The sequence below is a fragment of the Argopecten irradians genome, chromosome 13, assembly GCF_041381155.1.
Source record: "Argopecten irradians isolate NY chromosome 13, Ai_NY, whole genome shotgun sequence".
In the NCBI taxonomy this organism is placed as follows: domain Eukaryota; kingdom Metazoa; phylum Mollusca; class Bivalvia; order Pectinida; family Pectinidae; genus Argopecten; species Argopecten irradians.
This window is the reverse complement of record NC_091146.1, coordinates 13,674,611-13,702,316: the sequence shown is the minus strand read 5'-3', so window position 1 is coordinate 13,702,316 and position 27,706 is coordinate 13,674,611. Positions and strand designations below refer to the sequence as shown.

General features: G+C 36.7%; 1 protein-coding gene across 1 annotated transcript; it reads right to left on the bottom strand.

Annotated features, from left to right (window-relative positions):
- Nucleotides 1-517: 517 nt before the first annotated feature.
- On the bottom strand, nucleotides 518-27,666 carry LOC138305616 (G patch domain-containing protein 4-like). The gene is made up of 10 exons (XM_069245916.1): nucleotides 27,654-27,666; nucleotides 25,991-26,397; nucleotides 25,706-25,715; nucleotides 17,153-17,188; nucleotides 11,634-11,707; nucleotides 9,632-9,724; nucleotides 6,453-6,554; nucleotides 5,926-6,017; nucleotides 1,768-1,827; nucleotides 518-1,249 (listed from the first exon to the last, which is right to left on the bottom strand). Exons 1-10 carry the CDS (start codon nucleotides 27,664-27,666, stop codon nucleotides 610-612), a joined length of 1,527 nt encoding a protein of 508 aa, XP_069102017.1. The 3' UTR covers nucleotides 518-609.
- Nucleotides 27,667-27,706: the final 40 nt, after the last annotated feature.

Sequence of the window (27,706 nt, the reverse complement as noted above, 5' to 3'; positions counted from 1 at the left end):
AACTCTTGCACCAAAACCTTAACCTGGTGATTTGGCCCATTGGACCTCCTGAAATTCTTAAAATCCAGCATTTTCCTCCATAAAATGATAGTTCATTGCCATTACAACACTTATTATCCTAAAATAATGAAATTAATGTCAATATTAGGGAAAACAGCTTTTCAATAATTGCACCAAAACCTTAATCTGGTGTTTTTGGCCTATTGGACCTCTTGAAATTGTCAAATTCCAGCATTTTCTTCCTTTAAATGATAGTATATATCCATCACAACACTTATAATCCTAGAATAATAAAGAAATTAATGTCAGTTGTTATGGATAATAACCTTAGATTTCCATCACAAACACCATCACAGACGACAGAGTCATTCCATATATACATATAAGCCCCACTCTCTTTTGAGAGGCGAGCTAAAAAGTATCACACCCAAGTCTATATAGTTATTGTGTGTCTTTATATCAGGTTGTATTCATCTAATATTTAACATAGACATTAAAAAATGACACAAATCTTCCGTCTGATTTATATTTCAGTTTTAATCATGCTCATTGAGAAATTTAAAGTATCAAACAATTGATAAATACTTGATATTAGACTCTGTATTTACATCACATTTTTTCTTTCTTTTGTTTTTTACTTTTCTTTCTCTTTTTTGTCACTGTATTGTTTAGAACATCATTGTTATTTGACACAGTTTCACTGTTGTCTCCATTATTATCACAGGACTCTAAACTTTTCATCTGTTTATCTTTCTTTCTTTTCTTTTTTATCTTTGTAACTTCCTCTGAAATCTCCTCACTTGTTTGTGTGATTTCTTTGTTACCTAACTCTGTCTCAGATATGTTTGCATCTATTTTTTTCTCACTTTCACATTCCTTCCTTTCGGACTTTTTCTTTTTGTCTTTCTTTTTCTTCTTTTTTAAGTTCATACCTTCCTGTGCTGACATATCATCACCCTGTAATTTTTCTGTATATTTACTCACTTCCTCCATGTCCGATCGGACTGAGTCTTCTTTTTCCCTCTTACGTTTCCTCCTTTCTGATTTATCTTTTTTCTTTCTATCCTTTGCACTATTAATCATTACAGTGTCATCAACATCTTGTCCATTTAAATGCCTGTCCTTGTCCATTTTATTTTTACTTTCTTTCACTTTGGGTTTCCCTGTTCTATATTTAGCCAATAGTAAGGCCTCTTGTTCCTCAATCCGTGCTAATTTTCCGTTTAACTTGTGTCCGTGTCTGGCAGCCCTGTTAATAAATTAATGATAGAGTTCAGTAAGTACATACATATGTAATGTATAACAGTGTCACTTGATCTTACTGACTTCTCTAGAGTGTAAACGTTATTTAAGCATTAGTTGTCATATTTCAGTTTCCTGTATACATTTTTGCAATTTCCCTTCTATGACCACAAAATATTTAGAAATGGTTCAATCATTAAAGTTGTATCACCAAATATGTAAAACTCAAATTAAGAAAAGTTAGACTACAGGATCACAGACTTAGATGAAGAAAGGTTAAATAAATACAGAGTAGTCTCCCTTATATAGTGATACTGTGACCAGTATTGAATTAAAACAAGAACATGTTAAATCTACTACGTTTATTTTAACAATGGCAGGAAAGATATAAGATGACTAACACCATTGACATACAGATTTTTTTAATTTGTTTGATTATTAATATCAAACTCAATCTGACTTTACTTTTACATTTGTAAAAGTCAAAAGTCTGTTTCTGTTTAGATAAATAACATTATAACTTACTTGTGTCCGGTCATTCCACCACAGGCCCTCAGCAGTTCAGCGTCCTCCATGTCCTGTATCCTGATAATCACAATGGTTTACTGTTATTATCAAATTATGTAACTACTCACAAATGGCTGTAATCCCAAAAATATCATTATATGTTAAAACCTGTCTGTAGAGACCACTCAAGGGACAATCAAACTTGTCTTTAAAGACCACCCAAGTGACAGTCAAACCTGTCTATTAAGACCACCGAAGGATCAGTCAAACCTGTCTGTGAAGACAACACAAGGGACAGTCAAACCTGTCTGTAGAGACCACCCAAGGGAAAGTCAAACCTGTCTATAAAGACAACCGAAGGAAAAATCAAACTTGTCTATAAAGACCACCCAAGGGACAGTCAAACCTGTCTATAAAGACCACCCAAGGGACAGTCAAACCTGTCTATAGAGACCACCCAAGGGACAGTCAAACCTGTCTATAGAGACCACCCAAGGGACAGTCAAACCTGTCTATAGAGACCACCCAAGGGACAGTCAAACCTGTCTATACAGACCACCCAAGGGACAGTCAAACCTGTCTATAAAGACCACCCAAGGGACAGTCAAACCTGTCTGTAGAGACAACACAAGGGACAGTCAAACCTGTCTATAAAGACCACCCAAGGGTCAGTCAAACCTGTCTATAAAGACCACCCAAGGGACAGTCAAACCTGTCTATAAAGACCACCCAAGGGACAGTCAAACCTGTCTATAGAGACCACCCAAGGGATAGTCAAACCTGTCTGTAGAGACCACCCAAGGGATAGTCAAACCTGTCTATAAAGACCACCCAAGGGACAGTCAAACCTGTCTGTAGAGACCACCCAAGGGACAGTCAAACCTGTCTATAAAGACCACCCAAGGGATAGTCAAACCTGTCTGTAGAGACCACCCAAGGGACAGTCAAACCTGTCTGTAGAGACCACCCAAGGGACAGTCAAACCTGTCTGTAGAGACCACCCAAGGGACAGTCAAACCTGTCTATAGAGACCACCCAAGGAGGGATAGCCAAACCTGTCTGTAGAGACCACCCAAGGGACAGTCAAACCTGTCTATAAAGACCACCCAAGGGATAGTCAAACCTGTCTATAAAGACCACCCAAGGGATAGTCAAACCTGTCTGTAGAGACCACCCAAGGGATAGTCAAACCTGTCTGTAGAGACCACCCAAGGGATAGTCAACCTGTCTGTAGAGACCACCCAAGGGATAGTCAACCTGTCTGTAGAGACCACCCAAGGGATAGTCAAACCTGTCTGTAGAGACCACCCAAGGGATAGTCAACCTGTCTGTAGAGACCACCCAAGGGATAGTCAACCTGTCTGTAGAGACCACCCAAGGGATAGTCAACCTGTCTGTAGAGACCACCCAAGGGATAGTCAACCTGTCTGTAGAGACCACCCAAGGGATAGTCAACCTGTCTGTAGAGACCACCCAAGGGATAGTCAAACCTGTCTATAGAGACCACCCAAGGGATAGTCAAACCTGTCTGTAGAGACCACCCAAGGGATAGTCAAACCTGTCTATAAAGACCACCCAAGGGATAGTCAAACCTGTCTGTAGAGACCACCCAAGGGATAGTCAACCTGTCTGTAGAGACCACCCAAGGGACAGTCAAACCTGTCTATAAAGACCACCCAGGGACAGTCAAACCTGTCTATAAAGACCACCCAAGGGACAGTCAAACCTGTCTATAAAGACCACCCAAGGGACAGTCAAACCTGTCTATAAAGACCACCCAAAGGGATAGTCAAACCTGTCTGTAGAGACCACCCAAGGGACAGTCAAACCTGTCTATACAGACCACCAAGGGACAGTCAAACCTGTCTATAGAGACCACCCAAGGGACAGTCAAACCTGTCTATAGAGACCACCCAAGGGACAGTCAAACCTGTCTATAGAGACCACCCAAGGGACAGTCAAACCTGTCTATAGAGACCACCCAAGGGACAGTCAAACCTGTCTGTAGAGACCACCCAAGGGACAGTCAAACCTGTCTATAAAGACAACCCAAGGGACAGACAAACCTGTCTATACAGACCACCAAGGGACAGTCAAACCTGTCTATAAAGACCACCCAAGGGATAGTCAAACCTGTCTGTAGAGACCACCCAAGGGATAGTCAAACCTGTCTGTAGAGACCACCCAAGGGATAGTCAAACCTGTCTGTAGAGACCACCCAAGGGATAGTCAACCTGTCTGTAGAGACCACCCAAGGGATAGTCAACCTGTCTGTAGAGACCACCCAAGGGATAGCCAACCTGTCTGTAGAGACCACCCAAGTGATAGTCAAACCTGTCTGTAGAGACAACACAAACAAGGGTCAGTCAAACCTGTCTGTAAAGACAACACAAGGGACAGTCAAACCTGTCTGTAGAGACCACCCAAGGGACAGTCAAACCTGTCTGTAGAGACCACCCAAGGGATAGCCAACCTGTCTGTAGAGACCACCCAAGTGATAGTCAAACCTGTCTGTAGAGACAACACAAGGGTCAGTCAAACCTGTCTGTAAAGACAACACAAGGGACAGTCAAACCTGTCTATAAACACCACCCAAGGGACAGTCAAACCTGTCTGTAAAGACAACCGAAGGGAAAATCAAACTTGTCTTTATAGACCACCCAAGGGACAGTCAAACCTGTCTATAGAGACCACCCAAGGGATAGTCAACCTGTCTGTAGAGACCACCCAAGGGATAGTCAAACCTGTCTATAGAGACCACCCAAGGGATAGTCAAACCTGTCTGTAGAGACCACCCAAGGGATAGTCAAACCTGTCTATAAAGACCACCCAAGGGACAGTCAAACCTGTCTATAAAGACCACCCAAGGGACAGTCAAACCTGTCTATAAAGACCACCCAAGGGATAGTCAAACCTGTCTGTAGAGACCACCCAAGGGATAGTCAAACCTGTCTGTAGAGACCACCCAAGGGATAGTCAACCTGTCTGTAGAGACCACCCAAGGGATAGTCAAACCTGTCTGTAGAGACCACCCAAGGGACAGTCAAACCTGTCTATAGAGACCACCCAAGGGATAGTCAAACCTGTCTATAAAGACCACCCAAGGGATAGTCAAACCTGTCTGTAGAGACCACCCAAGGGATAGTCAAACCTGTCTATAAAGACCACCCAAGGGACAGTCAAACCTGTCTGTAGAGACCACCCAAGGGATAGTCAAACCTGTCTGTAGAGACCACCCAAGGGATAGTCAAACCTGTCTGTAGAGACCACCCAAGGGATAGTCAAACCTGTCTATAGAGACCACCCAAGGGATAGTCAAACCTGTCTGTAGAGACCACCCAAGGGATAGTCAAACCTGTCTGTAGAGACCACCCAAGGGACAGTCAAACCTGTCTGTAGAGACCACCCAAGGGATAGCCAACCTGTCTGTAGACACCACCCAAGGGATAGTCAAACCTGTCTATACAGACCACCCAAGGGACAGTCAAACCTGTCTATAGAGACCACCCAAGGGATAGTCAAACCTGTCTGTAGAGACCACCCAAGGGACAGTCAAACCTGTCTGTAGAGACCACCCAAGGGATAGTCAAACCTGTCTGTAGAGACCACCCAAGGGACAGTCAAACCTGTCTATAGAGACCACCCAAGGGATAGACAAATCTGTCTATAGAGACCACCCAAGGGATAGTCAAACCTGTCTGTAGAGACCACCCAAGGGTCAGTCAAACCTGTCTATAAAGACCACCCAAGGGATAGTCAAACCTGTCTGTAGAGACCACCCAAGGGACAGTCAAACCTGTCTGTAGAGACCACCCAAGGGATAGTCAAACCTGTCTGTAGAGACCACCCAAGGGATAGTCAAACCTGTCTGTAGAGACCACCCAAGGGATAGTCAAACCTGTCTATAAAGACCACCCAAGGGATAGTCAAACCTGTCTGTAGAGACCACCCAAGGGATAGTCAAACCTGTCTGTAGAGACCACCCAAGGGACAGTCAAACCTGTCTGTAGAGACCACCCAAGGGATAGTCAAACCTGTCTGTAGAGACCACCCAAGGGATAGTCAAACCTGTCTGTAGAGACCACCCAAGGGATAGTCAAACCTGTCTGTAGAGACCACCCAAGGGATAGCCAACCTCGAGCTCAGTGTAATCTAATAAGCCAGACAATAACAAACCTTGGTGTTATATTGTCCCCGTCTTCTTCCTCCTCAGAGTCGTTGTTCTGTTTGTTCATAGCCTTGTAATTGCCATTGGAGAGAGTTGCAGCCTGATAAATGAAAGTGAATTATATAGTACAATGGGTTTTTTTTATTCAATTTTGCTACATGTATATGTACACAGCACATTTACATAAATTTTACATCAATTACTAAACTTGAGAAACTGTTTACACAGTATGACCTCCCCTAATTACTGACTTTGAGAGATTTTTGTAGAGTATGACCCCTTATTAGTGACATTGAGAGATTTTTGTAGAGTATGACCCCTAATTACTGACCTTGAGAGATTTTTGTAGAGTATGACCCCTTATTAGTGACATTGAGAAATTTTTTGTAGAGTATGACCCCTAATTACTGACCTTGAGAAATTTTTTGTAGAGTATGACCCCTTATTAGTGACATTGAGAAATTTTTCGTAGAGTATGACCCCTTATTAGTGACATTGAGAAATTTTTCGTAGAGTATGACCCCTAATTACTGACCTTGAGAAATTTTCCATACAACATGGCCTTGTTGTCAAATGTTTTTGTTGTAGTTGTAGATATCTTCTGGGTGTCTTTAGATTTACTCAGCTCCACTCCATCCTTCAAAACACATTCAATTATGTCAGTCTGTGACGCTAACTTTTTTAGCTGCTAGTCCTTTGAACTAATAAACTCTAAAATTTTACTAGTCCGACTATTTAATTACTAGTCCAAATTAAATATACAGCTGTTTTGCTTCAGCACTTCAAATACAGTCATGGGTAGTTTACATTTTTTTACCCAAATTGCAGTCTGCATGCTTTAGTGAACACAAATTCTCACAAAATGATGCATCCGGACTGAAATAATCACATAAAGAATGCACTCAAAATGTGTTGAAAAATGCAATTGACCACCGCTCTTGTAAATGTAACATTTAACCATATAATCGAATGGGAAGCCACTACTCCAATAGGACTAGTTCATTACCATTGACACAAGTCAGGTCGTTAAATTAGTTTTTACTAGTCATGGGCATCGGACTAGTGCTTAAAGTCGCAGACTGTTATGTATAGATACAGTGCTATCTGTTTTCACTCATGCCTGCCTTTAGTAGTTTCTTTTTATTTCAAGTTGACTTGTATTTGAAACATTTTAGCAGATAATTATACATTATGTATTCATGATTTCTTATCAGAAAATGAGTAATGTAATCACACACTAAAATAATTGGCACACAGAAACTAACTGCTGTCTGACACAAAATCAAAAAAGTCAGGGAATTTCGTCTAAAACAACCGACATTATCCTACACTCATGGAGAGATTCGACAAAACGACAATACAGGACTTATCACAGAAAATGGTTGTTATTTTGTGACAGACAACAGAAAGATCCATTTTCTCCAAATGTGAAAAATGTGTTGGAATTCCTCACATCACTCCATAGTGCGGGTATGGGGTATAGTGCGTTAAATTCTGCTAGGTCAGCTATCTCCGCTATAGCTCTTATGAAGGGCAATGCTAATATTCAATCTAGTGTACTTATTAACCGATTTATGAAAGGAGCTTTTAATATAAGACCAAGCTTACCTAGATATAACAATACATGGGACGTTCAGATTGTATTGAATTATCTTAAATCTCTAGGAGATCCTTACGAGAGAGAGACTTGAAAATGTTAACCATGTCCACTGCTACTTTATTGGGACTACTGACTGGTCAACGCGTACAGACATTACATCTTCTACATATTGATAATGTCATATTCACAGACAATATGGTCAGGCTGCGTGTTGGTGACATATTAAAACAAACCAGACCTGGCGTTCATCTTCCAGAAATAACGTTAGAGAAAATATTCAGCGGATAATAATCTTTGTATTGTTACTTATCTGTTGGCATATATTCTAAGGACTAAGACATTGAGAGATAAGGAGGTAAAACTGTTTGTAAGCTTTATACCGCCACACAGAGGTGTTTCAAAAGACTCTATCAGCAGATGGATTAAGACAGTTTTGGAGAATTCTGGTATTGACACTAATACTTTTAAAGCACATAGCATACGTTCAGCATCAACGTCTCATGCAGCCAAGACTGTTCCAATTTCTACAGTACTTAAAACTGCAGGCTGGAGCTCTGAATGTGTATTTAGAAAATTTTATCAAAAAACTGTAGCGACGTCAACAGACACTGCTTTCAGTAACTCTATCCTGAAGGACGTTGGTAATTAATTAGAACTGCGAAAAACGGAACCATTGAAGGGCACATATGATTAATACATATAGCATTTAGAGACAGATTTTATAACATGCATATGTTACACATGCCCGGTCTGTAAGTTTTGATTATGTGTGATCTAAGAATCCAAATGTATGTAGTGTAAATAAAATGTGTTCTTTTTAATCAAATATTCGGCTTGAGTGTTTTATTAGAACAATTGTAAGATGGCTCTAAAACTCTCACGTGATCACTCAGTTACCATATATGGAAGTGTGGAATTGATCAATTAAACGAGATTTATTGAAGTTTGATTAAGATTCCACACTTGTATATATGGTACTGAGGGATTACGTGCCCGCCCTATATACTATATATGGGTATATAGTATCATACCCTACCCAAGAATTATCACATATATACATCTTACTATTGTTGCTTTAAAGACTGACCACTCGCACGACTATGTCATCTCACACGTAATCCCTCAGTACCATATATACAAGTGTGGAATCTTAATCAAACTTCAATAAATCTCGTTTAATTGATCAATCAAACTTTACTTTCAATCAAATATTGTTCTTAAATTAAATCAAATCTTGATTGTAGTGACTTTCAGAAGGAAATGATAAAGACGCTCCACGGTTAACAGAGCATAAACAACACTCATCATTTGAACAATAATTAAAGGGACAATTCACTCAGGCTAATTCTTTTACATAACCAAGAAGCAAAATATGGCATAAATGTATTGTTCTACATTTCTTATGAAACATTTAGCATAAAATATTGACAAATTTCACGTTATTGTTTAGTATTTTAATTGATACCGTTGTAATTACAAATCGTTGATCAATACGATTAAGCAGGTACAATATGTACGCTTTACCCATACCCGAGCCAAAGTCACGCACGTTAAACAAATGAACTACATAACCACTGAGGTGATAAAATGATTTTTTAGGCAAGACAATTCACCTAATAAGGTAAACACACTACTGTCAGAGCGATTTGAGCAGTTCTAGACAAAAGTAGCATTACTCTACAAGCAAGGGACAGGGTTCGGCATACAAGATATTCAACCACAATGTGTAATGGCGGACAGCAAGCGAGTTTGAACATTTCACACGCATTTCACCACCATAGGCTTTTCTGGCATATCACAGTAAAACTGCCTGATCTAATTTCCATAAGAACTGAGTTTTTTCCGATATATGTACAAATTTTAATATTCTCTAAGACTGAATAGTCCCTTAAATGTTTAATCATGTAAATGTATGCCATGAAATAATTCATTTCGCTTTTAATGTATGCACAATCATAACTTCATTCCATACATGACATAGTACTGCCATGGATTTTGTTGGCAACACAATTAATCATTTTTCATCTTGAAGCAAAATTAGAAGCTCAAAATGTTTAAATAGCGGTATGGTGTATAGTAAGAACATTTTGTAACATATTGTAATGATCAGCTACCTTTGTTGTGTTGACGCTAATGTTACTGGCTGCTTTGTTGAAGACGTGGTCCCACCAATGAAAGGCAAACTCATCTCCCTTCTTATGTCCAACCTATAAATAGAGAACAACATAAATTATCTCCCTTGCTATGTCCAACCTACAATGTACATAAAGAGATATCTCCCTTCTTATGTCCAACCTACAAAATCAAGAACAGCATAAATTATCTTCCTTGCTATGTCCAACCTACAAAAAGACAACAACATAAATTCTCTCCCTTGCTATGTTCAACCTACAACAAGAAGCCCATGGGTCTTAACGGTCACCTGATATTTCATAAAAATTAGTTATGTCATTTACTAGCCAACTGATGTCTTTTGTTCATGAAATAGGAACAAAGATCAAATAGGTCTACATACAAAGTTTCATAAAGATTGGTGCATACTAACTCACATTGTCATGTTCACAAGGTTCAATAATTATTATTGCAAAGGGCAATACAAGGCTTGAATTTTACATTTTTTGTCACTTGCTAAAATAGCAAGTACCCTAAATTCTTACTTGCTAAAATATATTTTTACTTATAATTAATATCCGTATTCAAATTACAGTTATGTTATAAATAAAATCCTTTATTTTTGCATGATGATGTGAGGTGTATAAGTACATAATGTATATCAACAACATTACTGTAAGAACTGGGTCCCCATATTTTCCATTTAAACAATTTTTCACAATCATTATGTAATTTTTACAGTTGTCCCTGATAAAAACCACTTGCTAAATTAAGCAAGTGCATATTTTTCCACTTGCTATTCTAGTATATCTACTTGCAAAAAGCAAGTAAAACAGCCTGAAATTCGAGCCCTGCAATAACTCCTTGATTAAGTTAGAGTCAAATAAAGCTGACTTTTAAACTCGTCCGACATCTTTCTAATGTTAGTCTACATACAAAGTTTAAATTAAGCTGGGTCCAATAATAATTATTAGTGCAAAGGGCAACAACTCCTTAAATTACTTAATTGAATCAAGCTCATTATCAGACATGTCCGAGATATTTCCAATGTTAGTCTACATACCAAGTTTCATGAAGCAAGGTTCATATGTACTCAAGTTATCATGTGACCAAGGTTCCATTATTATTATTGCAAGAGATCTAACAATGTTAGTCTACATACAAAGTTTCATTAAGCTCAGTTTATATTTCCTCAAGTTATCGCATTCATAATGTCCAATAATAATTGCTAGAGCAAAGGGAAATAACTCCATAAATTATGATCGAATCACGCTGATTTTCGAACTCGTCTGAGATCTCTCCAATGTTAGTCTGCATACAAAGTTTCTTTACGATCAGTTTATATTTACTCAAGTTATCGCGTTCATAAGGTCCAATAATAATTATTAGTCCAAAGCACATCAACTTCGTAAATTACGGTTGAATCACGCTGATTTTCGAACACGTTAGTCTACAAACAAAGTTTCATTAAACTATGTTTATATTTACTCAAGTTATCGCGTTCACAAGGAAATGTGAACGGACGACGACAGACAAAAGGCTATCGCAATAGGTCACCATGACCTATGGTCAGTTGACCTAAAAAGAGAACAACATAAAAATATTCCTGTGCTATGTCCAACCTACATAAAAAGAACAACATGAATTATCTCCCTTTGTATGTCCAACATTCAGATAAAGAACACACTATGAGAAGTAGGCAATGGTGAAATTTTCACATTTGTGGGGCTTTTTAAATTCAAACCTCTAGGTAGGTAAAGATTCTATTAATCTTATCCAATGCATATCCTACAGTTTTGCTGAGGGTTTTCTAGAGCTGTCATTGTTACAAACGATATCGATGTATTAATGATTCTCATCTTCCCATAAAATTTTGATTCTTATTTTCTGAAATTGATACAATGACCGAAATTGTACTTGATGACCTGCCTATTACCTAGTAACATTGGCATTTCAAATTCAAACGAATTACCTCCTGAGATAGTCCCCCTAACAATATCTTACCCCATGTGTATCCTGCTTTAGGTTCACCTTGATTGCCTCTTTGATGCCACTCTCACTTTTACCAAGACCAGACCCTGAAATAAAAGATTAATGACTTAGTTACCCTCAGAAGATCATCACTAGAGGCCTCTAATGCTGCAGTAATAGTCTGTATGTGGGATGTAAATTGCATGGTTCAAATCATGCCATTTCTTTATCAATATAATTAAAATAAGACTCGTAATTCAGCTGCATGACGATACTCTATGATATACTCCAATACATGATCTAACAAGTAACAACTGCCTGTTTGGAGTCATCTCAGCAGGACCCCTGGCCTATAATCTTTACATCTCTGGATGGACTAGTAGCAGTTTATACTTCTGAGAGATTTCACATAGAAGATTATATATGCGACACGCTGATTGGCTTAAACCATAGGGTCATGCTAATGATGGTGGGCTAAGAATACAGTCAGGGGTTCTTTTCAGCAAGATTTGGCACCAAAATTATAAAACTTTTTTACAATGTATATCATAAGGGCACAGCCATTCGCTACACGGGGCAAAATAGCTGAGTGGTTAAGATGTCGCGCCATATTACCACAAGCCCTCCATCTCTGGATTCTGAGTTCGAATCCCATGTGGGGCAGTTGCCAGGTACTGACTGCTGGTCAGCATTTTTTCTCTGGGGCGAGTACTCCGGCTTTCCTCCACCAACAAACCTGGCACGTTCTTAAATGACCCTGGCTGTTAATAGGACGTTCAATTGATAAATCCCTCCTTCATACCTATACATGTAAAGGACTTCTAAGGTAATTAACACATATGTGAAAATATAGAAAAACCTCAACCTTCAACATTCCGGCTTGTACACCAATTGCAATAGCTCAATGCTTTGGGGGCCATTTTGGATTCATATATGTAGGTTTGTGTGTAAAAATTACCATGGATATATATGATGCATTGCAGTAAAGCTTGAATTACTTTAACAAGCGGTTCAAATGCTCTTGTGATTGGGATGAATGCTAATTCTACTACAAATGTAGTAGCAGAAGTGATATTGCTCTGATTTCCTAACATTCACAAGTTTGGCACACTCCCGCATATGTAGAATAGTCCTGCATTTGAATAACTAAATGATTACACAAATGTAGGACTATCCTTTGAACAGAACCTAGCTTCAATTCTGTAAAAATATTTTGGAAGAAGAGACAAGTAATTTGATTTTGTTGACTTGACTTATTTATTTATTTGCAATCCTTTTGATAATGCAATGATGGTTGCTATCATTCAGAGGTTATGTTAAAACCTTTTTAACCTTCATAAATATTTCTTAATCAGCTTTTTCAACTGTACTTTGGTAAAATATAGTTGGTGCACACTTAAGTGTTAGTGTAGTCTCCCTACCAGTTCTGTCCCCTGGCCGAGTCACACCGAAGTCTATAAAAGTGGTAATTTCTGCTCCCGCTTAACGCTCAGCATACAGGGAGTGGGACGGCTGGTTCACCCATTGTCAGTATAATGTGACCGGGTGGGGTGTGTTGCTTGGTGTCTTCGGCGGCATGCTTCAGTGATATAGCACTATAAAAAGGGCAACAGTTCCAAACAAACCCTACCAGGTTCCAATATATTCAAATGACTCACAACAGAGTATATGTTATAGACACTTATACCAATGCTAGCTTGAATGGGGATGAGAGACAGTGTGAAATACACAATTTAGCAAACAAAAATTCAGTTGGTTCTGTTCCATTATTTCCATAAAATTCACCTGTATTTTTTTATAATAAGATTGGACTTGGTATCCTGTTTTGGCTACTACATTATCTCCTCTCCTGTTACAAAATTGGCGCCTAGCTATTGAGTAAAATACCCACGGTGGTTGTATTTATATGGGTCTTGTATTTGCCGTACGAAAAAAGGAGGGAGGGGTGTAGAAGGTGATTGGACTGGGTCAGTCAACAGTGACTAGGTACAAATGTAGCTCAACGGTAGAGCATTCGGCTAGTCGGTAACGGTCTTGGTCTGGCTGCTACATTTTCTCCTTTCCTGGTACACTGTCAATTTGTATTTGGTTACTAAAACTTCTGACTGCACATACAATTGAAACATTGCCTTCAGTGATTATATATGGGAATTAACTTGTTTATTTATTTCTATGCTACATATTAATGATAGTTTCAGCTGAACATGATCACTGTCCGACGTATAGCCCAAGATACTCTGGCCCTGACACCAGACTTAGACATTATGACAAATAGATGTCTGGTTTAGGGCCAGAGAGCAGCAGTGCTATATCAAAAGGTGGAACCACGCCGACATCGTTTAGTATCGGGCCAGGTAATCTCAAAATTCAGACTGACCGTCGCGAAGTTTCAATTACCTTTGTCTTTTCAACAAATGAATAATTTATCTACTATCCATCAAGATTAGAGGCGATTTGCATACTATGAGAAAATTGCGATGACTATGAGGAAGATTTAAAGTTGCGAGAAGGAAACTACTGCATTGACATAATATAACATGCATGTATGATGAAATGGATTGCTGTGGGTAGATAAATTATTCATTTGTTGAAAAGCCCAAGTTTTAACTGTTAAGTGACTCTTCTCAGTAGTAGTGTTTTGTAAGTAGTCTCAATCGGTGTCGGCAAGTTCTACCTTTTGATGTAGTACTACGCTCTGGCCCTACACCAGACATCTATCTATCATAATGTCTAAATCTGGTGTCAGGGCCAGAGTATCTGGTACACCAGACATCTATCTATCTAATGTCTAAATCTGTGTCAGGGCCAGAGTATCTCGGGCTACACCAGACATCTATCTATCATAATGTCTAAATCTGGTGTCAGGGCCAGAGTATCTCGGGCTACACCAGACATATATATATATAGGAGTAATGTTAATCCCTAGAGAATCCTCCTCGAGACTATTTTATATTTGGACATTTGATAGATGTCTCTCCGCGAGAGACATCTTTCTAAAGTCTGAGTAAGAAAGAGTCTTGAGGAGGAATCTGCAATAGGGAGATACTGTAATAGCTATTTATTTAGAGGATATACACAAGAATTACGCAATATACGGGTTGTCCGCAACCTGTTTGTATCTGCATGCTACACAGCCGTGTGCCAAAAGTCTTTGTTTGTTTTATTTTTCCCTATAGATTCTTTGTATTTTTACATTTTTTTCTTTGATTTTGCCTGATCGCATTTAGGCGTGGATTTTAATCAAATTTGGCATACTTTGTAGAAAATTATCTACACTTTCAGCTCATAATATTTACATAATTTTCCTTCATGCACTTTTTGAGAAAACCGTATTTCATAACCACGCAAAACTTTATCATTGCCATTTTGGTAAGAATATTAAGAAGAAAATGACGTCAAAAGTTTAAGTGGTGCACAAAAAAAAAAAATATTTTGAAAAAAAATATCGGAAAGTGTAGATAATTTTCTACAAGTATGCCAAAATTGGCTAAAATCTGCCAATAGATAAGATCAGGAAATATCAAAGAAAAAATGTAAAATTTACAAAGAATATATAAGGAAAAATAAAAAATTACGAAGACTTTTGGCACGTTACTGTAGCTATAAATACAAATATATTTTTAGTATTATACTATAGCTAAAGTGTATATATCGCTATACATGTAATAGCAATACATTTACATGTGCCCAACCTGACAGTACATGTATAGATATCCGATATTACAGAAGCATAAGGCCACAGGAATTTGACGTTCTGTCAATAATATATAGTAAAATTATATAACAAGAGGCCCAAAGGGCCACAACGGTCATCTGACTACCTTGGCAAATAGTAAAATTAAATTACATATGGGGTTCACTTTGTCAGGACCATGTCAGGAATCATTTCATGCAAGTTTCAGCCAAATCGCACTGGTAGAACTTGAGAAGAAGTTGAAAATGTGTTTTCAAGATGGCGGCTTTGGCGGCCATCTTGGATTTCATCAACCCGAAAAACAACACTTTGTCAGGACCATGTCAGGATCATTTCATGCAAGTTTCAGCCAAATCGCACAGGTAGAACTTGAGAAGAAGTTCAAAATGTGTTTTCAAGATGGAAGCTGTGGCGGCCATCTTGGATTTTGGATCGACCCGAAAAAAAACAACACTTTGTCGGGACCATGTCAGGATCATTTCATGCAAGTTTCAGCCAAATCGCTCTAATAGAACTTGAGAAGAAGTTCAAAATGTGTTCAAGATGGCAGCTGTGGCGGCCATCTTGGATATCAGATCGACCCGAAAAAAATAACAACACTTTGTCGGGACCATGTCAGGATCATTTCATGCAAGTTTCAGCCAAATCGCACTGGTAGAACTTGAGAAGAAGTTCAAAATGTGTTTTCAAGATGGCGGCTGTGGCGGCCATCTTGGATTTCAGATCGACCCGAAAAATAACAACACTTTGTCGGGACCATGTCAGGATCATTTCATGCAAGTTTCAGCCAAATCGCACAGGTAGAACTTGAGAAGAAGTTCAAAATGTGTTTTCAAGATGGCGGCTGTGGCGGCCATGTTGGATTTTGGATCGACCCGAAAAATAACAACACTTTGTCGGGACCATGTCAGGATCATTTCCTGCAAGTTTCAGCCAAATCGCACTAATAGAACTTGAGAAGAAGTTCAAAATGTGTTTTCAAGATGGCGGCTGTGGCGGCCATCTTGGATTTTGGATCGACCCGAAAAATAACAACACTTTGTCGGGACCATGTCAGGATCATTTCATGCAAGTTTCAGCCAAATCGCACTGGTAGAACTTGAGAAGAAGTTCAAAATGTGTTTTCAAGATGGCGGCTGTGGCGGCCATCTTGGATTTCAGATCGACCCGAAAAATAACAACACTTTGTCGGGACCATGTCAGGATCATTTAATGCAAGTTTCAGCCAAAATCGCACTGGTAGAACTTGAGAAGAAGTTCAAAATGTGTTTTCAAGATGGCGGCTGTGGCGGCCATCTTGGATTTTGGATCGACCCGAAAAATAACAACACTTTGTTCGGGACCATGTCAGGATCATTTCATGCAAGTTTCAGCCAAATTGCACTGGGTAGAACTTGAGAAGAAGTTCAAAATGTGTTTTCAAGATGGCGGCTGTGGCGGCCATCTTGGATTTCAGATCGACCCGAAAAAATAACAACACTTTGTCGGGACCATGTCAGGATCATTTCATGCAAGTTTCAGCCAAATTGCACTGGTAGAACTTGAGAAGAAGTTCAAAATGTGTTTTCAAGATGGCGGCTGTGGCGGCCATCTTGGATTTCAGATCGACCCGAAAAAATAACAACACTTTGTCGGGACCATGTCAGGATCATTTCATGCAAGTTTCAGCCAAATCGCACCGGTAGAACTTGAGAAGAAGTTCAAAATGTGTTTTCAAGATGGCGGCCCGTAAAAAAAAATAACTAAAAAAATTTGTCGGGAAAATATCAATCTCCTGTGATAAGGCGGACGTTAAAGAATCATTTTTCATTAATATTTCTATCTATCGTTAAATGCCAAATGTGTATATGTTGCAAACCTTCCTTCCATCCGTGTTTAGAGAAAAGTAAATTATCTCAAAAAGAATGACAAAGTTGTCAGCCCTACAGAAAGCCAAGTACACGTGAAAGGTAAAAATCGGGCTGATCGCTGATGCGAACATTGGTACGGCTGAATTCGGCAAATGTTCAGTTTTTCGATTTCGGAAAAAAAAACCATAAATGTTTAAAGTCATTCAAATATAAATCCTGAAGATGCAGTTTTTGATATAAAAAGGTTGAAAACAATTTAAATTTTTTTTGTCGGGACATTTCAATGTCTTTTATTCATAAACGAACATTGTGATCATTCAAACAGAAAATCAAGTTTACGATTCAAAAATTTTTGGTAGTAAACTTGAGAAGAAGTTTTTGTATAAAAAAGTGTTTTTTTTGAAAAACATTTTGTTTTTTGGCGGCCATCTTTTACATTTAAAAAAAACAAACGGTTTCCTTGACATATTTATTAAAAATACCAGATGTTGTATTCAGTAAATAAGTAAATTTGCAACAGTATTTTTAAAATGGTTACTTAATTTTTTTAAATTTGAACTTAAAATGAAATCGAAAACTCTTTTAATAATAGTTAACAAATTTTGTTTAAAAGTAGTAGAAAAAATGATGCGAGTAATTTGTTTTAACTTAAATTTGATGAAAAAGTCACAAAATGTAAAGTTGTAAATCAAATAGCTTTTGGCGGCAACCATTGCCAAATTTTCAAAATTAAGATCTATACCATCTATATTCGGATGTGAGTGGATTTCAGAGGATGCTAGAACGATACAGTATTTTAATAATAAAACACTTTAGGATGAGGTAACGACCGACTACATTGTAAATTGCTCGGTTATACCATTAGAATCTTATTTGACATCATATTGTTTTAAGTAAAAATTATTTCATGGATAAGTGTATTCTTGATTATTTTTTTTTTCAGCATGATTTTTACATACCGGTAATCGTAAAAAAAATATGACATCTAAGATATTATAAATCATACTTTTATCAAAAAAATGTTACTTCGCACTAGGACGAAATGTTTATAAAAAAACAAATTTTAAAGTATTTCACTTAATCGTGACAGATAAATTTTTATTAAATGTATTCAAAAAAACAATTAATCTCTTTAACTCGTGACAAAAAATTTTTATGTAAGATTGTGGGAAAAAAAAAAAATGATCTCACTTTAACCGTGACAGATATAAATGTTTTATGTAAGATGTGTAACCGGAAAAAAACCAATTAATCTCCTTAACTCGTGACAGAATAAATGTTTTATGTAAGGTGTACCGGAAAAAAACCAATTAATCTCCTTAACTCGTGACAGATAAATGTTTTATGTAAGGTGTACCGGAAAAAAACCAATTAATCTCCTTAACTCGTGACAGATAAATGTTTTATGTAAGGTGTACCGGAAAAAAACCAATTAATCTCCTTAACTCGTGACAGATAAATGTTTTATGTAAGGTGTACCGGAAAAAAACAATTAATCTCCTTAACTCGTGACAGATAAATGTTTTATGTAAGGTGTACCGGAAAAAACAATTAATCTCCTTAACTCGTGACAGATAAATGTTTTATGTAAGGTGTACCGGAAAAAACAATTAATCTCCTTAACTCGTGACAGATAAATGTTTTATGTAAGGTGTACCGGAAAAAACAATTAATCTCCTTAACTCGTGACAGATAAATGTTTTATGTAAGGTGTACCGGAAAAAACAATTAATCTCCTTAACTCATGACAGATAAATGTTTTATGTAAGGTGTACCGGGAAAAACAATTAATCTCCTTAACTCGTGACAGATAAATGTTTTATGTAAGGTGTACCGGAAAAAAACCAATTAATCTCCTTAACTCGTGACAGATAAATGTTTTATGTAAGGTGTACCGGAAAAAAACCAATTAATCTCCTTAACTCGTGACAGATAAATGTTTTATGTAAGGTGTACCGGAAAAAACAATTAATCTCCTTAACTCGTGACAGATAAATGTTTTATGTAAGGTGTACCGGAAAAAAAAAACAATTAATCTCCTTAACTCGTGACAGATAAATGTTTTATGTAAGGTGTACCGGAAAAAAACCAATTAATCTCCTTAACTCGTGACAGATAAATGTTTTATGTAAGGTGTACCGGAAAAAAACCAATTAATCTCCTTAACTCGTGACAGATAAATGTTTTATGTAAGGTGTACCGGAAAAAACAATTAATCTCCTTAACTCGTGACAGATAAATGTTTTATGTAAGGTGTACCGGAAAAAACAATTAATCTCCTTAACTCGTGACAGATAAATGTTTTATGTAAGGTGTACCGAAAAAAACAATTAATCTCCTTAACTCGTGACAGATAAATGTTTTATGTAAGGTGTACCGGAAAAAAACCAATTAATCTCCTTAACTCGTGACAGATAAATGTTTTATGTAAGGTGTACCGGAAAAACAATTAATCTCCTTAACTCGTGACAGATAAATGTTTTATGTAAGGTGTACAGGACTAACAATTAAATCTCCTTAACTCGTGACAGATAAATGTTTTATGTAAGGTGTACCGAAAAAACAATTAATCTCCTTAACTCGTGACAGATAAATGTTTTATGTAAGGTGTACCGGAAAAAAACCAATTAATCTCCTTAACTCGTGACAGATAAATGTTTTATGTAAGGTGTACAGGACAAACAATTAAACTCCTTAACTCGTGACAGATAAATGTTTTGTAAGTGTACGGTGTACAGAACAAACAATTAAAATTCCTTAACTCGTGACAGATAAATGTTTTATGTAAGGTGTACAGGAACAAACAATTAAACTCCTTAACTCGTGACAGATAAATGTTTTATGTAAGGTGTAAAGGACAAAAAACAATTAAACTCCTTAACTCGTGACAGATAAATGTTTTATGTAAGGTGTACAGGACAAACAATTAAACTCCTTAACTCGTGACAGATAAATGTTTTATGTAAGGTGTAAAGGACAAACAATTAATCTCCTTAACTCGTGACAGATAAATGTTTTATGTAAGGTGTAAAGGAAAAACAATTAAACTCTTAAACTCGTGACAGATAAATGTTTTATGTAATGTGTAAAGGACAAACAATTAAACTCCTTAACTCGTGACAGATAAATGTTTTATGTAAGGTGTACCGGAAAAAACAATTAATCTCCTTAACTCGTGACAGATAAATGTTTTATGTAAGGTGTACCGGACAAAACAATTAATCTCCTTAACTCGTGACAGATAAATGTTTTATGTAAGGTGTAAAGGACAAACAATTAAACTCCTTAACTCGTGACAGATAAATGTTTTATGTAAGGTGTAAAGGACAAACAATTAATCTCCTTAACTCCTGACAGATAAATGTTTTATGTAAGGTGTACCGGACAAACAATTAAACTCCTTAACCCGTGACAGATAAATGTTTTATGTAAGGTGTAAAGGACAAACAATTAAACTCCTTAACTCGTGACAGATAAATGTTTTATGTAAGGTGTAAAGGACAAACAATTAAACTCCTTAACTCGTGACAGATAAATGTTTTATGTAAGGTGTACCGGAAAAAACAATTAATCTCCTTAACTCGTGACAGATAAATGTTTTATGTAAGGTGTACCGGACAAACAATTAATCTCCTTAACTCGTGACAGATAAATGTTTTATGTAAGGTGTACAGGACAAACAATTAAACTCCTTAACTCGTGACAGATAAATGTTTTATGTAAGGTGTAAAGGACAAACAATTAAACTCCTTAACTCGTGACAGATAAATGTTTTATGTAAGGTGTACCGGACAAACAATTAATCTCCTTAACTCGTGACAGATAAATGTTTTATGTAAGGTGTATAGTAACAAACAATTAAACTCCTTAACCCGTGACAGATAAATGTTTTATGTAAGGTGTACAGGACAAACAATTAAACTCCTTAACCCGTGACAGATAAATGTTTTATGTAAGGTGTAAAGGACAAACAATTAAACTCCTTAACCCGTGACAGATAAATGTTTTATGTAAGGTGTACAGACAAACAATTAAACTCCTTAACCCGTGACAGATAAATGTTTTATGTAAGGTGTACAGGACAAACAATTAAACTCCTTAACTCGTGACAGATAAATGTTTTATGTAAGGTGTACAGGACAAACAATTAAACTCCTTAACTCGTGACAGATAAATGTTTTATGTAAGGTGTACAGGACAAACAATTAAACTCCTTAACTCGTGACAGATAAATGTTTTATGTAAGGTGTACAGGACAAACAATTAAACTCCTTAACTCGTGACAGATAAATGTTTTATGTAAGGTGTAAAGGACAAACAATTAAACTCCTTAACTCGTGACAGATAAATGTTTTATGTAAGGTGTAAAGGAACAAACAATTAAACTCCTTAACTCGTGACAGATAAATGTTTTATGTAAGGTGTAAAGGACAAACAATTAATCTCCTTAACTCGTGACAGATAAATGTTTTATGTAAGGTGTACCGGGAAAAACAATTAATCTCCTTAACTCGTGACAGATAAATGTTTTATGTAAGGTGTACCGGGAAAAACAATTAATCTCCTTAACTCGTGACGGATAAATGTTTTATGTAAGGTGTACAGGACTAACAATTAAACTCCTTAACTCGTGACAGATAAATGTTTTATGTAAGGTGTACCGGAAAAAAACAATTAATCTCCTTAACTCGTGACAGATAAATGTTTTATGTAAGGTGTACAGGACTAACAATTAAACTCCTTAACTCGTGACAGATAAATGTTTTATGTAAGGTGTACCGGAAAAAAACAATTAATCTCCTTAACTCGTGACAGATAAATGTTTTATGTAAGGTGTAAAGAACAAACAATTAAACTCCTTAACTCGTGACAGATAAATGTTTTATGTAAGGTGTACAGGAAAAACAATTAAACTCCTTAACTCGTGACAGATAAATGTTTTATGTAAGGTGTAAGGAACAAACAATTAAACTCCTTAACCCGTGACAGATAAATGTTTTATGTAAGGTGTAAAGGACAAACAATTAAACTCCTTAACCCGTGACAGATAAATGTTTTATGTAAGGTGTAAAGGACAAACAATTAAACTCCTTAACTCCGTGACAGATAAATGTTTTATGTAAGGTGTATAGGACAAACAATTAATCTCCTTAACTCGTGACAGATAAATGTTTTATGTAAGATGTACCGGAAAAAACAATTAATCTCCTTAACTCGTGACAGATAAATGTTTTATGTAAGATGTATAGGACAAACAATTAAATTCCTTAACTCGTGACAGATAAATGTTTTATGTAAGATGTACCGGAAAAAACAATTAATCTCCTTAACTCGTGACAGATAAATGTTTTATGTAAGGTGTACCGGAAAAAAAAAACAATTAATCTCCTTAACTCGTGACAGATAAATGTTTTATGTAAGGTGTATAAGGACAAACAATTAAACTCCTTAACCCGTGACAGATAAATGTTTTATGTAAGGTGTACAGGACAAACAATTAAACTCCTTAACTCGTGACAGATAAATGTTTTATGTAAGGTGTACAGGACAAACAATTCAATTAAACTCCTTAACTCGTGACAGATAAATGTTTTATGTAAGGTGTAAAGGACAAACAATTAAACTCCTTAACTCGTGACAGATAAATGTTTTATGTAAGGTGTAAAGGACAAACAATTAAACTCCTTAACTCGTGACAGATAAATGTTTTATGTAAGGTGTAAAGGACAAAACATAAAACTCCTTAACTAGTAACTGATAAATGTTTTATGTAAGGTGTAAAGGACAAACAATTAAACTCCTTAACCCGTGACAGATAAATGTTTTATGTAAGGTGTAAAGGAACAAACAGTTAAACTCCTTAACTAGTAACTGATAAATGTTTTATGTAAGGTGTAAAGGACAAAACAGTTAAACTCCTTAACTAGTGACAGATAAATGTTTTATGTAAGGTGTAAAGGACAAACAGTTAAACTCCTTAACCCGTGACAGATAAATGTTTTTTGTAAGGTGTAAAGGCAAACAGTTAAATCCTTAACCCGTGACAGATAAATGTTTTATGTAAGGTGTAAAGGACAAACAGTTAAACTTCCTTAACCCGTGACAGATAAATGTTTTATGTAAGTGTACAGGACTAACAATTAATCTCCTTAACCCGTGACAGATAAATGTTTTATGTAAGGTGTATAGGACAAACAGTTAAACTCCTTAACCCGTGACAGATAAATGTTTTATGTATGGTGTACAGGACTAACAGTTAAACTCCTTAACTCGTGACAGATAAATGTTTTATGTAAGGTGTACAGAACAAACAATTAAACTTCTTAACCCGTGACAGATAAATGTTTTTTGTAAGGTGTACAGAACAAACAATTAAACTTCTTAACTCGTGACAGATAAATGTTTTATGTAAGGTGTAAAGGACAAAACAATTAAACTCCTTAACCCGTGACAGATAAAATTATTTATGTAAGGTGTAAAGGACAAACAAATAAACTCCTTAACCCGTGACAGATAAATGTTTTATGTAAGGTGTAAAGGACAAACAGTTAAACTCCTTAACCCGTGACAGATAAATGTTTTATGTAAGGTGTAAAGGACAAACAGTTAAACTCCTTAACTAGTAACTGATAAATGTTTTATGTAAGGTGTAAAGGACAAACAGTTAAACTCCTTAACTAGTAACTGATAAATGTTTTATGTAAGGTGTAAAGGACAAACAATTAAACTCCTTAACTAGTACGATAAATGTTTTATGTAAAAGGACAACATTAACTCTACTGAAGATAAATGTTTTATGTAAGGTGTAAAGGACAAACAATTAAACTCCTTAAACCGTGACAGATAAATGTTTTATGTAAGGTGTAAAGGACAAACAATTAAACTCCTTAACCCGTGACAGATAAATGTTTTATGTAAGGTGTAAAGGACAAACAGTTAAACACCTTAACCCGTGACAGATAAATGTTTTATGTAAGGTGTAAAGGACAAACAGTTAAACACCTTAACCCGTGACAGATAAATGTTTTATGTAATGTGTACAGGACTAACAATAAACACCTTAACCCGTGACAGATAAATGTTTTATGTAAGGTGTACCGGACAAACAATTAAACTCCTTAACTCGTGACAGATAAATGTTTTATGTAAGGTGTACCGGGAAAAAAACAATTAATCTCCTTAACTCGTGACAGATAAATGTTTTATGTAAGGTGTACAGGACAAACAATTAAACTCCTTAACTCGTGACAGATAAATGTTTTATGTAAGGTGTACAGGACAAACAATTAAACTCCTTAACTCGTGACAGATAAATGTTTTATGTAAGGTGTAAAGGACAAACAATTAAACTCCTTAACCCGTGACAGATAAATGTTTTATGTAAGGTGTAAAGGACAAACAATTAAACTCCTTAACTCGTGACAGATAAATGTTTTATGTAAGGTGTACCGGAAAAAACAATTAATCTCCTTAACCCGTGACAGATAAATGTTTTATGTAAGGTGTACAGGACAAACAATTAAACTCCTTAACCCGTGACAGATAAATGTTTTATGTAAGGTGTACAGGACAAACAATTAAACTCCTTAACCCGTGACAGATAAATGTTTTATGTAAGGTGTAAAGGACAAACAATTAAACTCCTTAACCCGTGACAGATAAATGTTTTATGTAAGGTGTAAAGGACAAACAATTAAACTCCTTAACTCGTGACAGATAAATGTTTTATGTAAGGTGTACAGAACAAACAATTAAACTCCTTAACCCGTGACAGATAAATGTTTTATGTAAGGTGTACAGGACAAACAGTTAAACTCCTTAACCCGTGACAGATAAATGTTTTATGTAAGGTGTAAAGGACAAACAATTAAACTCCTTAACCCGTGACAGATAAATGTTTTATGTAAGGTGTAAAGGACAAACAATTAAACTCCTTAACCCGTGACAGATAAATGTTTTATGTAAGGTGTAAAGGACAAACAATTAAACACCTTAACCCGTGACAGATAAATGTTTTATGTAAGGTGTACAGGACAAACAGTTAAACACCTTAACCCGTGACAGATAAATGTTTTATGTAATGTGTACAGGACTAACAATTAAACACCTTAACCCGTGACAGATAAATGTTTTATGTAAGGTGTAAAGGACAAACAATTAAACTCCTTAACCCGTGACAGATAAATGTTTTATGTAAGGTGTAAAGGACAAACAGTTAAACTCCTTAACCCGTGACAGATAAATGTTTTATGTAAGGTGTAAAGGACAAACAATTAAACTCCTTAACCCGTGACAGATAAATGTTTTATGTAAGGTGTAAAGGACAAACAATTAAACTCCTTAACCCGTGACAGATAAATGTTTTATGTAAGGTGTAAAGGACAAACAATTAAACTCCTTAACCCGTGACAGATAAATGTTTTATGTAAGGTGTAAAGGACAAACAATTAAACTCCTTAACCCGTGACAGATAAATGTTTTATGTAAGGTGTAAAGGACAAACAATTAAACTCCTTAACCCGTGACAGATAAATGTTTTATGTAAGGTGTAAAGGACAAACAGTTAAACTCCTGTAAGGTGTAAAGGACAAACAATTAAACTCCTTAACCCGTGACAGATAAATGTTTTATGTAAGGTGTAAAGGACAAACAATTTTTGATCAGATTCCCGGCATGTATAGACACAAGATCTATGATCTACCATATACCATGATGAGATCGCTTAAGAAGGCGTACATGTATCTTCATATTTCTCAGTCTTCCTCGTGGTCAGAATGTTTTATGTGGGAAATAATTTTAATCACGGCCGAAATCCCTAGAGCCATAGTTCCAATTACTCCACCTACGACAACTATAGCACCCCCTACAATAGACAACCATTCAGTTTCCGTTTCCTCTTTAGCTAACCTCAGAGCTTCGTACTCGTGGATCTGACCTGGTCTTCTAACTGGATTCCTAGTTTGGATGTTGTCGGATGTCCTCACAAGACGTTCGATCCTTAGATCAATGTCGGAGGTTATCCTATCGATCAGAGGTATGCGGTAGTATTCCCCCTCTCCGCCATTGTTTTCTACCAACACCCTGATGTTGTGTATGATCTGCTCGGCAGTGCAGTCCTTTTCCTGTTGGCTGCCTTTGTTTGATACGATAATAGAGCCCCCTTTACACGAGTCCATCAATGTCTGTATTGATGGTGGTAGTTCAGACCTGTAGGTTTCCCAGTCTTCTTCTTCTTCTTCTAGCAAATCTCCCCCTGTGAAAACGACAATAGTATGCTATACAAATCCGTCGCCGAAAAGTTCCTTGATTTGATCGATCGCATTGTTGTCCTCTGGGTTGTATCACTGCCCTATTTGGAACACCAAGAGAAAGACATGGACTCCGGGACTGGCCTGACAGCAGCAGGATATCATCTCATTTAACAATAGTTGTCGGTCCATATTGGTGTTTAAAAACCCCGGAGTGTCGACAACATCCATCCTTAACCCAAATCGTTCTGTACGAAAGAGTTCGGATTTCTTAGTAACACCCTTTAGGCTTGGTTTCGATTCGAAGACACGTTCACCGACCAGCGTGTTCCCGGTGGCGCTCTTCCCGTTCCCAGTTTTCCCAATCAACACTACACTTAAATGTCCGGTCAAGTTTGAAATTGTAAAACTCAAGTTATTATTAGATAGGCTAAGCGTCACTAGTATATTGTACCAGACTTAGCGTTGATAGTCAAATTTCTTTAACTCGAAGTTAGGGGCTAGTCAAACTTCTTTAACTCGAAGTCAGGGGCTTTTAAAAAGATTCGATTTTTTTGCGATTTTAGGTAAAAAAGAGAAAATTAAATGTGAGCGGTTTTTTTGTAATTTTGCGATTTGGCTACACGGGTATATAAAATCGATTAATTTCTTAATATTTTTCAAATCAAAATTTTGCGGTCGGAGTAATGTCCTAAAAATTGCGAAAATATCCCCGTGATGATACATGTAACTGGCTAGGCGGTATTTTTTTAAATTACACATACGAGATCTTTTTGGTGTTGAAACGTTCATGTATACATGTATATATATTTTCCATTTTCTAATGTTGATTATTTTGAGTTGAATTGTTTTCGGTGTTATGGGGGTTCCGCGGGTCTCCCCCGGGAAAAAATACGATTTAGAATGGCTGAGATGAGTTTTTTTACGATGTATTAATGATTATAAAGCGTTCTTAACATGTTAAGTTTTCGATTTAAAGTTACCTGCATTTAGAAATGATAATTGTGTCGTCATAACATTATGCATCCCTACTCGATCTGAATATACCGGCTTCACACTATCGGCACATTGTTGTGTAACATAAACAAATGAATTAATTGTCTCTATGTGTATGTGCTTGAACGTTTTAGGAAATGCGCCGCGTAGTGTTTCTTAGATGCCCATTTTCACTCCGACAACGTGCGTGGCCGGTGTGAGTTCTCTAAAATAAACGATTTGTCATCATCACAGAGGGGAACCGGATTAGGGTAACTGCAGTTACCTGTATCCAACATGGCGGCGGTACAAAAAATACAGGAAATCCTTTTGTTTATT

Bases quoted from the DNA above. Each gene is read 5' to 3' on its own strand.
- LOC138305616 (XM_069245916.1), bottom strand. The intron at 9,725-11,633 runs GTAAGATATTGT...CTCTATTTATAG, and splicing joins TAAAGCAGGATACACATGGG to GTTGGACATAAGAAGGGAGA. The intron at 6,018-6,452 runs GTCAGTAATTAG...TTCATTTATCAG, and splicing joins TGTATGGAAAATTTCTCAAG to GCTGCAACTCTCTCCAATGG.